At 42.6% G+C, this 15,000-nt stretch overlaps 1 protein-coding gene across 1 annotated transcript in view; it reads left to right on the top strand.

The window, feature by feature from the left end:
- Positions 1-12,528: 12,528 nt before the first annotated feature.
- Positions 12,529-15,000, top strand: part of antxr2a (ANTXR cell adhesion molecule 2a) — a 69,869-nt gene continuing 67,397 nt past the window's right edge. The window contains exons 1-2 of the mRNA XM_012835114.3: positions 12,529-13,064; positions 14,916-14,987. Coding sequence (XP_012690568.1) covers positions 12,922-13,064; positions 14,916-14,987 — 215 coding nt within the window. The 5' untranslated portion in view covers positions 12,529-12,921. The remainder of the gene's footprint in view (positions 13,065-14,915; positions 14,988-15,000) is intronic.

The raw sequence follows: 15,000 nt of genomic DNA, 5'->3' as shown, positions 1-15,000 counted from the left end.
AGCGAAGCGATTGCCACGACGCGGTGCGGGCGAAGGAAAACGGGCACGGACGCGGACACGGGCGCAGCGATGCGCGCGAGGACTGCGAGAGAGCAGGAGAGTGGCCAGTGGCCAGTAGCCATCTCATGCAGCTGTGGCCACAGTCGAGGCCCCTGCGCTCGGCCAAAAATCCTTGTGCTTGGCTGAGAGCACTGATATGATTATCTCTGATATGCACTGGCACGGTGGCCCCGGCACCTCAGACGGACGCCATGGAATGTGGATGAGAGCTAATGAAGAGGAAAGGATGGGATGGAGCGTTAGGGTTTACAGAGGTGTGTCGACATCTCACCGCTCCGTTCAGCGCAGTGGTTCAGGGAGGCCCTGGATGAGCATATTGATACTAAAAGAGCATTCCGCCTGTTCAGATTAACAGAATACCACAGCCACACACATACACACACATACACACACACACACAAACACACACACTATAAAAAAGTGATTTTGAGTTACATTTAATTTAAAACCTTATGCTCAATCTACTGCATACGTGAAGATTTTATTTAATTTCTAAAATGTACATCAGGACAACCACACCCTCACAAGACATGAACATGTATCACAGAGTTCAATGTTCAATTAATTACTTTTATGTTGGATGCTTTAGTTAAGTCTTTTTCATATCCTGTCCTGTAAACTTGTCTGACCATAAGATGGACTACAGTCAGAGGACAATATTAAACACCACAAACAAATAATCTGAATTATTAAAAAGTAATACAACTTTAAATAGGAAAGGTAAAAGCTTAATGGAGTCTGTGCGGAATGGGGGCTTGGAATGTAGTAGAGAGGAACGGGGGAGTGGAAATGGCAGCTGTCAGCCAAGCTGACATGAGGAGGGTGGGGTGAGAAGTGTGTGTGTGTGCGTGTGTGTATGTGTGTGTGTGTGTGTGTGTGTGTGTGTGTGTGTGTGTGTGTGTGTGTGTGTGTATGGGGGGGTGGGGGTGTGAGCACGAGGTGCAGCCCTCGCAGTCGTCTGAGGACTTGGACGTTTCCTGACATGCCAGTAAATGTGGAGAGGCAGGCTTGTCAGATTGAGTGAGGAGATATTCCCAGCGTGTGAGGTGGAGAGTGACTGCCTAGGTAAATCTATTAAAGAGAAGGAGAGGAGGATGAAGAGAGAGAGAGAAGGAGGGAGGGGGGGCATTACAGGGTTGGTGAGCATGAAGAGAGAGAGAGAGGGAGGGAGGGGGGGCATTACAGGGTTGGTGAGGATGAAGAGAGGGAGAGCAGTGAAGTGGGGTGTGTGGGTTCGGGCACTTAACCTCTGCAGAGTGAACCCGTGTAGCTCATCACAGATCAGTGTTTCCTTTGTTAATCAGTCGGCTGTACAGTAAAGGGCAAGCTAACACACTCTTCTCTCAAACACGCAGATATGCCCACACAAGCTAATACACACACACATATACAACACACACGCTCGGACACACAAGCACACAGTCACGTGCACTCGGACACACTAACACATACACACTGAGACTCACAGACGCAACCGCACACTCACACACCTGTGCTGTCCTTCTATCTACCGGTGGCAGTGGGACCTCTGTATTCTTGGCACAGGTGTCAGGTATGCACACCACACACACGCACGGTACGCTGTGATTCTTGTTCACCATGGGACTTTTCTGTAACTTCAATCCAACTCAATGTGTTCGCTTAATAATGCATGCTTCTGGCACGCACCAGCACACAGGCCACGGGCTCGCTCCCTACCTACCCCGCCAACACAGAGGAAGAGGAAGAGGAGAACAAAGAACAAAACAAGAGCACGCAGACAAACACCTCCCCGTGGAGAAGTTGTTTTTTCTTCTTCTTCTTCTTTTTCTTCTTCTTTTCATGCACAGATGAATAAGTAAATGTCGTGAAGATGTGTTGACGTTCAACTCAGACCTTCGGTGGTGGGGGTGGGGAGGGTGGGGGGTGCGAGGGTGAAACGTTGACATCTCTTCAGAAGAGCCCGGGGCAAAGGGAGCGGGATCGGACCCAAGAACGCCGGCCTTTCAATGCCGGCTTTGGAACGCTGGCTTCGGAACACGGACGTTTAGGATGCGGCAGTGATGTTTGCGGCACATTAGGCAGCAAGCGGGACTCGCAAACTTTCTTCTTCTTCCTCTTCTTTGAAAGTGGGTTTACCCCCTCCAGGGACTTTAGGGTCAGCAATCAGCACACTGTAAAGGGATGCCGCCCAGCAATCATGCTCTGTCACCGTTTAGCGGCAGCAGGCAGGAAATGGGAAGGAGCAGCTCGTGGAGCAGGCCGGAGCGCTGAAGTAACGGGAGTTGGCGCGGCGTCCTAATGATTGGGATCTGTCAAGGTCTGCATCCTCCTCCTCCTCCTCCTCCTCCTCCTCCTCCACCTCCTCCTCGTGCTCCTGCTCCTCATTTCTTCTTCTCTATCCCTCACACTCCATCTGTGTGAGTCTATTTATGTGTGTGTGTGTGTGTGTGTGTGTGTGTGTGTGTGCCTTTTATGCATGCATAAAAGGCTACATTTCCTGAATTTTCTAAAATATTTTTTGTCACACACACACACACACCTATCGTCATCATGACAAGTAATTTAAAAAGTGAAAAAAGTGTTTGTATGAGATACAATTTTAAATAAACGTTAAAAAACACTGCACTGCAGAGAAGCACGTGTGTGCAACTGCATGTAAAGCCTCTAATGTAGGGTATTTGTCTTGCATTTCATCGTTTTATTTTTGAATTTATATTTGTGTATGTGCATGGATATGGTTTCTGTGTGTCAGTCTCAGAAATAGTGTGTTTACAGCTATCAGTTTTTGAGGTTGTGTACTTACACATATATCAAGTGCTGTGTTATGATTTCTATCACATGTGTTAAAAGACCTGTGTGTGTGTATTTTTCTTTATGTGCATGTGTGTATGCATGCGTGTGTGTGTGTGTGTGTGTGTGTGTGTGTGTGTGTGTGTCTGTGTGTGTGTGTGTGTGTGTGTGTGTGTGTGTGTGTTCTGTGCTCATTGCTTTGTATTTATGCATCTATTATGCAGGCTGGTTGTTGGCTGCGTGCCTTGCCGGGCTTAAAAGACATTTCATCAGAGGGGAAGAAACAAAGATGGCTGCAGCACAACACTGACATTTATCTCCAGCGGTCTGGACAGGAGCTTGAGCAAACAAGCACGAGGAGCAGGTGCCATTTGATGGACAAAGCTGCCAGCACAACACCGCCTGTCACACGCACACACACACACACACACACACACACACACACACACACACACACACACACACACACACACACACACACACACACACACACACACACACACACACACACATACACAGAGAGAGATAGAGAGACTGAGACAGAGAGAGAGAGACTGGGGGGGAGAAAGAAGGGAGGGAGAAAACAAACAATCAGCCCCTACAAATGAAAAATTCAAATTGAGACACAAAGGAAATCTCTATGAAAATATGAATTTGCATCCCCACAGCCTGTGCTGGATATGTGCTGGCTGCAGTAGAGGAAATGGGTAGGAGTTTAAATAGGTCTGTTGCAAGAATCTGCTGACCAGAAACATTTACCCAAATCATTTGCACACTTCTCCATTTCCGTGATATTGAAATCTCTCTCTCTCTCTTTCTCAAAATCTATTGCTGTTTATACTGATATAACCTGCTTTTTTTCTAAATTAATTGATGTTTGAATAAGAATTTTTAAAGTCAAAGTATCTCTCCTCCCTCTGTCTATCTCTCTCCCTCTCTCTTTCCCCTCCCTTACATAGCGTGAGGTACACATGGACACCCGGCTGGGCACCCATGCGCACATGGGCACGGAGACAGAGGGAGAGGGTGGCACTGCCATGCAGCCATCACAGAGGGGCCGCGTTAACTGCCCTGATTGAGTGGTCTTTACAGGTCAATCTTTCACACTAATGTGAGCCTGTCCACTCCAATATCCACCAGATAACCGCCGGGTTAGCACGGCAGCACGCTCTCCATCGCTGCTCACACAGTGCTTACAATGTGTGTGTGTGTGTGTGAGAGAGAGAGTGAGAGTGTGTGTGTGTGTGTGTGGGGGGGGGGGGAGTGGGTTGTTGAGGTGGAGTGAGACTAAGGACTGGAGGAAGAAAAGAGGATGGGTGTGTGTCTATGTGTGTGTGTGTTTGACGGGGGTGTGAGTGTGTGTGTGTGTTTTGTAGGGGTGGGGTGGAGGGAGTGTGTGTGTGTGTATGTGTGTGTGTGTGTGTGTGTGTGTTTGTGGTGTGTGTTTGTGGGAGAGTGTGGATGAGTGTGTATGTGACGGTGGGTTAGTGTGTGTATGGTTGTTGAAAGTGAGTGGTGAACAAAAAGAGAGAGGAGAGGATCTCCTGAGAAGCAGCTGATTGAGCTGACAAGCCCAGCGACAGCAGCCGCTACTATGTGCGTCCAACCCAAAAGCACCGCTCATTCCACTGGACGGAGGAGGAGGAGGAGGAGGAAGAGAGAATGATGGGTGGGGGCACAGGGGGGCGGGCAGAGCTGAGGACCAGTGTCCTCCCCCATGTCCCTCTCCAACCCGGATAGAGGCCGTCTCTGGGGCAGACGTGGCCTGGATCCGGCCAAGCTTCTATCGAGATCCACTCTCATTCTGTCCAGAAAAATAGCAGCATTGCCTTGTCCTTCGGGGCTGTAGCTGTTTATGTATTTATTTATTTTTCTTTAGCCCTGGATAAATTCCCCACTTTGAGCGGTGTGTCACTACATCAATGAAAGTCAGTAAAAGAGGACGGCAGTATTGGAACTGCCCATACTCACTCACTGGCAGAGGGATGCTCTGTGTAAAGAAACTCCTTCAGTCATCTCAATGGAAATCTTTTATTTACTCTTAACATGTCCATATTCACTGTCAGTAGGATCATCTGTTTATCATCTTCATGGAAATGTTTTTTCTTTTTCTTTTTTCGACTAAGATTTTGAGGGGAGACTGATTCTAAATTGTCCATAAGGAAATGTAATTGACAGCCTCCTTTGAGACTTTATGGAGCTATGTTGCATAGTATATAATAGATTAATAGATAACATTTCATTTGGTGTAAGATGTTACCACATTGTCATTTGACAGGTGATGTAGGGGTATGGCTTTTGGGATGCATAAACTGATTTTTTTATTCAAATGTTTGACATATTTGGATATTCCTTTTGATTTTCCCGCAGTTCCAGCCATAATAGGCCATTGCTCTCGCTCCCCCGACAGTATTTGAGTTGAAGAGACACGTGCATATTCTCTGACACTAATCAGTTTTGCCCCCGTGGAGCTCGCTATTAAGCTTTTCCTGACACACACACATAGAGAGAGAGAGAGAGAGAGAGAGAGAGAAAGAGAGAGAGAGAGACGCACCTTCCTTTCTGAGCTCGTTTGCTGCTGAAAATTCTTGACATATCAACAGTTTCCGCGGCGAGAAGTTAAGGTACTTCGAGATGACTTTATCACCTGCTCCGGCCCGTAGTCTAAAATGTATTAGTGAAGACGTTTTTAATCCAATTATCCATCAGCGCGGAGGCGCTGTCTCTGTGAAACATGTTTCTAAAGGGAGAACTGAAAAAGACTCTCAGGCTAGATTAATCCTCTGATTTGTAATTCCTTAATCGTTTCACTGTGCTGTCAGCGATGAGGGAAACGCGCGCGTCTGAACGCCTTGGAATCTGCGACTCATCCGTGCAACACAAAGGGAAACTTTTATCATAATCAAATCAGTTATTAAATGAACGAACTCATTCCATCACTAACTAATTAGCTGAAATAATGGCTTTTTACGTGGGTCCTCTTTTCCTTTTGTCAAAATTTTGACTGAGTAATTTCCCCTATCAAAAGTACCTGTACGAGTTTTAGTATTTACTATGTACATTTCGGTTCTATACACAACACATTTAACCAAAATATGAAAGAAAACAAAATACCAATCCATCTTTTCCTCTGGTACTCATGATGGTATTCTGACCAAAACGTATGATGTCTTCAACCTTGCCTTGGCTCATCACGCACGCCCACTGAGCGGCGCACAGCTCAGTCTGATGTATTTGGCATTCGTCTTAGCCTCGATTAGCTTCGATAAAGAGCACTTCTCATTTTACTTAGGCAAGATTCCCTTTCCTGTAATACTCCCGCACACGATGAGGATATCTGAAATCAATTCGCTTTGAAAAAGAAGTCGCTATGCAAGTTTTGTAGAACGTGTCAAGGTCTTGTACATGGACGCTCTCCCTCTAGTCTATAGTGTGGAGGATTTTAGCTAACCAATGATTTAGCAGAGGTGGTAGGCCCAATTCAGTTCATGTTGTATTTATTTATTGTCTCTAAACGTAATATTGGGTCTACTTTAAAAAACGATACTGTTGTATTCTTAACTACAGGTTAAAGAGAAGAATAAAAGGATAATTTGTGAAGTTAGTGTTATATAATGACATGATGTTTAAATGTAGTATTTTGCTATTTTAAAAAGACGATGCGATTATTATATAATTATTTAATAAGGTCTTGTCATTTTGTAGAAATTCCTTTAAACTGAAAATCAGCCATCATCTTTCACACCTGACAATAGCCTCCCCGGACACAATTTAAGTCCAGAAAGACAGAAAGTATTAAACCACAATATCTTACTCTGCCTCTCTCAATTTTGCATTCATTTTCAGTTTATATGTATCATTGTCTCCTTATTTGTCTGTAAATAAGTGGAACATTGGGCTATGATTGCACCTTTGCATTTAACCAGCAATTGCAGCCCTAATGAGTTTCAACACCTCAGTGCATATCACAATTAGTTGTGTTGTTTTCCCTGTCACTTTTAATTACACCTACAACTCTAATGCCCGTGACAAATAGCTGGAATCAAACTTCTCAACCCAACGGGTTTTTAAATATATCTCCATAATCAGCAATTCAAGGTACCCTCCTCATGTTAGCAACACTCCTCCACCATTTCAGATGCACAATTGGTCATATGATGTATTAGAATCATTTGAATTTGATCAGCTTGGATTCACTCAGACAAAAATGCATCATCGGCCTTGTGTGTGTAAATGTCTGAAAGGGTTTTGAGTGCATTAAATCACACTAACACCTGTGAAAGAGATTTTAAAAGAGAGTAACAAGTAAACAGTGCTTAGTTGTCGTCCATGGCACCCACACTCGAGGAAGTTGGGCCACCATTGAGCTCATTGTCAGTAAACGAAGAGAAACCATCTATTGACGTAAACAGAGTTGAATGGAAGTGCCTTGAGCATGGGACAGTGGGACTGCACTCTGAAACAAGCCACGTTTGAAAAGACATCGGTTGATTGGAACATTATCTTGTTATATAAATTAGCCTGTTTATGTAGTTTAAAGGAACGCTCCCGCCAACACATGATTTGGCTCAAATTTTGTTGTAGTTTTGATTTAATAACCTCAGCCATATATTTTTTATGAACAAGTTAACTTCATATTTTAGATCACTCTGACTCCCTTTTCACCTGTGTCACGTAGGCTCTTAATGTGACGAATGATGCCAAAGATAGCATTTCAGTGCAAGGTGTTTTTATTGGGTCCGGTTTCCCAAAGTGTTTCCCAAAATGCTATAAAAATTGTATTGCAGTTTAACTATTTCACAGCCTTGTATAACAAGCACATTATCATGACTACATACCAGACTTGTGACACCCAATTCTCCTCTACCTCCCTTCAGAGGGCTGGATATAGTACATTGTCCCCACCCACTGGAAGACACCAACCATTTTACATTGCAAACATTACATAGACCATGCATTTACATAACAATCTCAGGTCTAAGTGAATGTTAACATTTATCATAATTAATAATACAAAGATCCTATTACCATAGATCCATACATTATTTACACAACACTTAATTAATGTTAATTGGAAGAAACCACTACAATCCATCCACGAGTTTAGGCTCGTGCCCGAGGCTGCCACTACAATGCAACCCCGGCCTCCGTAGATTGGGTCCTTCGACCCGGAAACCAGGAAGTCCTGCAGTAAACCAACAGTGTGAAGCAACGGAAAATGCAGCTCTCACTTACATGAACAAAAATAAAAGATCCGAACTTGCCTTATGTGTGTGCGTAATGTTTTAAGCTAACTACAGCTGTGTATGAACATGGAAGATGATTCATAAAGGTAATGTTGAAGGAATGGCGATACAAACAACCTGCGTGTGCACTGACAAAGTTAGTTGGCTCGAAGTTAGCCGTAGCTCAAAACGTACTGATGTATATATCAGTATATTGTCGTGTGGTGTAGCGTAGCCTGATGTGTGCCTCACTCTGTAGAGCTCTGTGTCACAACCTGGCATTAAAATATGTCTCATAGAAAGTATCTAGATATGATTTTAACCTGATTACATTTACACCTGGTATTGATGTGTCTCTGGCGACCACACTGAGATCCGACTGAGATCGCTGTGTCCACCTCACGTCACATACTCCTTTCGTCCAAAAACATAGAGCAAATGAAAAAGATACAGGAAGAAGAATAGAAGATGAAGCTGTGTTATTGCATCTGCTTGCTTTATGAAACAGGGAAGAACTGGACCAAAGCAGAGGAGAATGCTAAATTACGCAGCTGCTTTTATTTCAGCTGTGGCTGCTACCTTTGGCCGATCAGATCACCATCCGTTCTCAATGCATCTTGGATGCATTTACACTTGTACTTTCATGTGGTCATTCATTATTACTCACTGTAACCCAATCCTGGTTTTACAAGCTCTTGTTAAAAGAATGAAACTCTAAGCCTAACTTACAATGAAAGACTGAATTTCCTGCTCCCTATTCTGTCAAATTCCCTAAAAAATATCTTTGTTTCAATTTCAAAGTCTTTATGAATAGCCTACTTACACTATTAGAGACAATCCTATTATTAGAGCCAATATGTCTGTCATAATGTTCATAAGGTAGGCCTCTCAAGCAGCTGAATGTCCTTTCCGACGCTGCAGTCGTGACAGGCATTGTCAGTAGAACTTTAAATATATTGCGAATGTTTGGTCATAAGTCCACTGTCTCTGAATCAGTTCCCTGTAACATTGTCCTGTTTTGCTAGCTCAAGTTCCAGCTCCGCATGTGCCAAGTCTGGACTGGGCATCGCTATGCTAACTCAGTGATGGCTAAGTTGGGCTCCACTGCCTGCTTGTTTTATTTTGTGTGTTACAAAGTTCAGTTAAACTTCTTTCTTTTTTTGTATTTTAAACAATCAAAAGCGTATGCACTGTATGTGTATTGTGCATACAGGTGGGGGCGCCACTGGTTACTCCAAAGCTTTTTTTATTGTCCAACAAGAGGCACATTTTCTCCCAAGACATTTTTTCAACATCAACTAACATTGTGAAGTCTAGGCTGCATCGAAATGACTTCAAAAAGTCACTAGTTACTTTAATCATTTGTATGACTAATCTGTTTTGAAATATTTTCATAATTTACACTGAAGGATAATATTAGAGGTAAACCTCGAAACTTGTAAGATACTAACTATACACTTAAAATATAATGCACACAGTGGTAATGCAGGTGTTTTATTACGACATATTTAAAAACAATGAAATACAACAATACAATAACTAATGCCAACAATACAATAACTCTTGCCAACAATACAATAATCCTAGTTTATCATGGGTTAAAACATATGAGCACTTGCAATAATGTAATCTATTCAATTTAATTTGATTCAATTCAATTGTATGTATGTAGTGCCAATGACAATTCAAATTTCAAGGTGCTCTACATAACCCAGAGCCTGAACTCCATTGAGCAAGCAACAGGAAGAAACCTTGAGCAGAACCCAGCTCATAAGGGGGGGTCCATCTGCTTGAGGCCGGTCACATAGAGAGGGTAGAAAAAAAAGGGGGGGGGGCAGAAGAGAAGGGGAGAGAGGAGGAGAAGAGAGAATCAGAAGCAAGCAGATTAGTTCATACACACATCAGGAAAAAACACATTAGCATTCATGCGGCATCTATACATGATGCATACAAGATTCAATTATACATACATGATACAAGATTGATGGTGGATAAAAATGGAGAGAGCCAGCATTCAAAGTTGTGGTCGTAGACCAGCTTATTCAACAAATATATCATAAAACTGTGTACAACAAATGTGTCCTGCACATGCCCCTGAGAAGATCTCAGGATTGTTTCACCATTTCTCTGATAAGAATATTTCAGCAGAGAAGTGACTTTGGCCAAACACACCCTCAAGCCAGCCATTCAGTTCTCAGGAATCAAGAGCTCAGTTTCAACATCACTGCTTTGGCACTGCATGCCTGGTGTAATAGAGACAGTTGTCTGTTGTCTGTTGTAGACCTTGTGTTGGGGCAGAGTGGAGAAGAAGTGGGGTGTGGGCTGTAACCACATCAGCCACCACAGCCACAGGCCTCAACTGTCTGCGCCATTTTGAAGAGAAGACCACAAACCTGCAGGGAAACCGATCCCCCTGTGTGTCCTCAGAGTTATTAATGAGGCCCATTGACATCTGGACAGTAAACTGGCTCCCTAAAGGCAGTCCAGTGCTTTGGGGGAGAAACATTGTGGCATTGATTATTTCAGCCTAATAATTAGTGTCAATGCCATTTTGCCTCAGCACTGAACTTGTCGATGCAGACTGTGGCTGTCTAGTTTTTGTGTGCCATATTTGAGGTTGTGTAAAAGGCTTGTATTGTAGGAGGGAGTGAATACAATACCACAGTTTTACCTGCCCATTGTAACGCTCCCAAATCTAAGCCACCTGTCAGTCACTTCCTGTTGAAAACCTGTCACAGGAAATGTTCCAGACGTGAAACGAAGATTCCCACTGATGAGGTGTTCATGAGAGAAACGCTAAGAGCAAACATGTGACGGAATACTGAAAAACCCCTCAGTTGGGCAAACATAGTGTCACACGAGTGAGTTCGTGCAAGAGAACAGGAACTTGTGTGAGTGCTTTACTTGTTTAAACTTGAAGATACTTACTGTAGCTCAAAGGCCTATGAAGTCATTTTTATGTTCAGGGTATTTTTCCTCCACAATCCAGTCTCATACAGAGACTGTAAGAGATCACAACATGCAAACTGTGGATAGATAATATACTAGTTTAAACTGTATTACAGCAAAGGATATAGCATGCAACATGCTCTGATTCTTAGTTTTTCTGTGAATATTCATGTTGGATTATTGCAATTGGTGTAGTAAATAGTAAAAGGGGCCATATTGCATGGCAGGGCAGAAGAGAGTGTGTGAGAGAGAGAGAGAGAGAGAGAGAGAGAGAGAGAGTGTGTGTGTGTGTGTGTGTGTGTGTGTGTGTGTGTGTGTGTGTGTGTGTGTGTGTGTGTGTGTGTGTGTTCATTCCCTTTGTGTCTGTGAGTATAACACACAGATGGCATCATATTTGTCACTTTGGTATTTGAGCGTTTCTCACAAGTGCAAGTGTTTTCACAGAGATGAACTGGAGTAATTATGATAGATCTCTGTGGTGAAACATGTTACATGTCTTTATGTCAGAGAATAAGAAAATGAAAAAATTGAAAAACATTAACTTTGCTGTTTGATTTTCACTGGTCTCACTTTCAATGACACTGGCTGAGGATACAGAACTACTGTGATAGACACAAACACATGGTGTAATTAAACATAACCGCATATACCCCAAATTTCATTTTAGTCATTTATTAGTTCAGACCAATGACTGTGTATATAGGTAATGCCATACAGTACAGTATAAACAGGTCATTATATACAAAATGTAGAGGTCTATATACAGTCAATGGTTTAGACATTCATTCTGTGATCCATGTGGCCTATAAACATCAAAAGACCTCAGTGCTCTGACAGTGTCTTTTATCCAACTGTCTTTAAAAAAAATATTTGTGCAAAGTGTCTTTCATTTCATAAGTGATTGCATATGGTTTTTCATTCTTAAAGATTTTTAACCACTGAGGAGCCATCTGATGGCTATGGCAGATTTGGCCTGGTATGGTGTCATGCTCCGCAGCTGCTGTGGTGCGGTAGGGAAGAGGATGTAGCTCTTCACAGGAAACGATGATCAAAGACATGGCAGAGATCTTACATCCAGTCACAATTTCATACAAGACGACAAATGTGGACTTCTTGGTGGATCACACACACACTATACATAGTGCCTCAAAGAGGTCAAAACCATTTTATAGCAGGCAAATGTTGAGCCAAGATAGGCCTATTTTCATTGATCATTTTTATGTAATTGTTTTTCCCCTGTTAGATTTCCTTGTTTGTTTTGTTTTGTATTTTCCTTGCTTTGTATGTGCATATGTGTAGACCTTGTTTGTTCATAGTCCTTTAGGGATGAACCAGAACAGTTCCAGTTCCTACACTATAGATTATCAGTTATTTATTTAGTTTTTATTTATTTGTTATTTATATATGCGCTTCTATACAGATATTATTTTAACATACCACCCCCCATTGAAGGGCGTTGCTACGAAATTACTTCTTGACCAAAGAAATAATTAAACAAAATATATATAGGCCACGGGACGGCAACAGCTGCACATCTGGACCGCGCACGCGCAGTAGAAAGGAGGTTAAGAGGAGTGCTTAAACTAAGAGAAAAGTTTGGTAAGACTTTTGTTCTCATGCCTCTTAAGGAAATGAGTCGGTTCGGATGTCATCGAGGCAATGTTCTATAAAACATAAGTGAAGAAATCACTCGCGTCACGTCATAAATGTGATTTCCTATGTTTCACAGGAAACAAAGCTACCGTTTTTGTTTGGGTGTAAGTTTGACATATCGGTCGAAACCAAGAGTAGTAGAAGGGTTGGTCCTCCAACCTTTATCATTCACCGACGACAGTTAGTAACTGGATAACTATTTTTGATTTTGTGTGATTTTTTTGCGGGCCGTTGTGACTACATTTATTCAGTTTCAACGACTATGATGAACAAAGCAAGTTTTTGTGTACAAAAACACTGGACCATAGGGACAACAGTGGTTCTACTCCTGAGCTTCATCTCATCTTTCAAAGTGGAAAGCCAGTCTTGCCACGGAGCATATGATCTCTACTTTGTGTTGGATAGGTAAGAACACAATACTTTACACAATACATATAGCTATTAGGCTAATCATATACGTGTGCAACCAAATAGGGATACGATTTTGATACAAAACAGTAGCCTATGGTCTACTGTCCATAGCAGTGGTTTTAGATTTGGTCTAGGTCATACGCATCTGTCAACTGTTCGGTGATGGCTCTGCTGTTCCAGGTAGCCTATCGGTTTGCGCATCATGACAAACTAATATCAGTGGAGGGAGCAATACGAGGTCAAGTTCAGGTCGGGTGGTCTTTGAGATGCAAACAAGATGGTTTCTCACAATGTCCTCTGTAACAGCCTACACTTAAAAGTTCTGGGAGATACAATTAGGTGTTTCGGAGGACATTGATGTTGCTTGTGTGAAGTTATATACATGTTTACTATTTTACAGCTCTTAGACTGATGTTTGAGAATTATTTTCTTCCGGACTGAGACCTTTTGGAAACCGTAGAATCTGTACTGTATGCATGCGGCTTGCAACTAGTTGAAGACGTATTGCAGGGCTTTCATTACTTTAAAACTCCAGGCGGAAAACTTTAGCGCAGACAATTGGTTACCTGATGAGAGTGCTGAAGCATTTTTTTGTGTGCAAATCTGGGTCAGCCCAATAACATTACAAACATAGGGTTGGCCTGCATTCTTTGGTTTCTACTGCTGTGTACAGTTTGTGAAATCAAAAGATCTTTCACGTCTTTGGCAGTGTTGGTTGAGTGCTTCCTGTTTGCTCTTGGGAACGGTGGGCCATTTTCTGGCAGGGCCACCATGCATGTTGGGTAATTGCAGAAATGACAGGATGATGGAACAGATATGGCGAAATATACCTGCACTCTCGAAGGGGAGGAGCGCTCTCCCAAACGTGCTCTGAAGTCAGTGGCCTTGAGCCAGCTCACATCCCAAACTTCTAAATGTCACTTCGGACTTCGGAGAGACGGTTTTTGGCAGGAGTAAGCCTCCTAATGTTTTAACGAAATGTAATCACGCAACACAGATGTGTTCACTCGTGGGAGTGTCCGTTTTGTGCGCTGGCAGCTCATATCAAGCAGTGATTCACTACACATTGCACTATTGTGCAACTAGCATCATTCGAATAACTTGTGTCCTGCGGGCCTATGTTTTGTTATGTAGGCCTACCCCAAACGTCAAGAGTTTGCAACATCAAATGCATGCATGTGTGTTTCTCAGTCAGTTAAATCATATTCCTATGAGTTTATTCTTGCAGCTACACCATATGGGCTAGAACAGAGTTATGTAAAGCCATTGGTAGGTTGTAAGTATATAATAGCTGCAGGCCTAAATGGTGTGTCTTTTGTGTGCTCTAAAGCTCTGGATTAAGCTGGGTGCTCTGACCTTGTCCAAAGATGGGAAGAGATAAATGCATAAAATATCACTTTCTAATGGTCTAACTCTTGTGTTTTATGTCTATCTCTCTCTCACACACACACACACACACACACTCACTGCACTGTAATTATTATTTCAATTACCTTGCAGCCGTTAGTCCAAGGGCACATTTTGCAGACTTTGCTCATTTCAGCCACTTTATCTTATAGAGGTTAAATTATGACAATGGAGACAAGGCCTAACTTCCAATTTATCTCTTTGATCAACCTGAAACAGGTGCAGTTGTTTTTATTTTGATGACCAAGTTACCCACTTCTTGCCTTGGTGATAAACCACATGAAGATTATATAATGTAGTTATCGTGGCACCCAAGGCTGCTCACACACTGTCTGCTTACTGTTTGAAATCTGTATGTGTGTGATTACGAGTGTGTGAACTGGTAGTGTATGTCCGGATGTTCTTCAGTTTGTGATAGTGCCACTCTTCATGTTACAGGTCGGGGAGTGTTGGAAGTGACTGGCGAGAGATTTATCTCTTCGTTAAAAACCTCACGGAGCGGTTTGTGAGGTAAGTGTTTGTT

This window comes from Clupea harengus, chromosome 7 (genome assembly GCF_900700415.2).
Source record: "Clupea harengus chromosome 7, Ch_v2.0.2, whole genome shotgun sequence".
NCBI classification, from domain to species: Eukaryota; Metazoa; Chordata; class Actinopteri; order Clupeiformes; family Clupeidae; genus Clupea; species Clupea harengus.
This window is presented reverse-complemented; position numbering and strand designations above follow the sequence as displayed.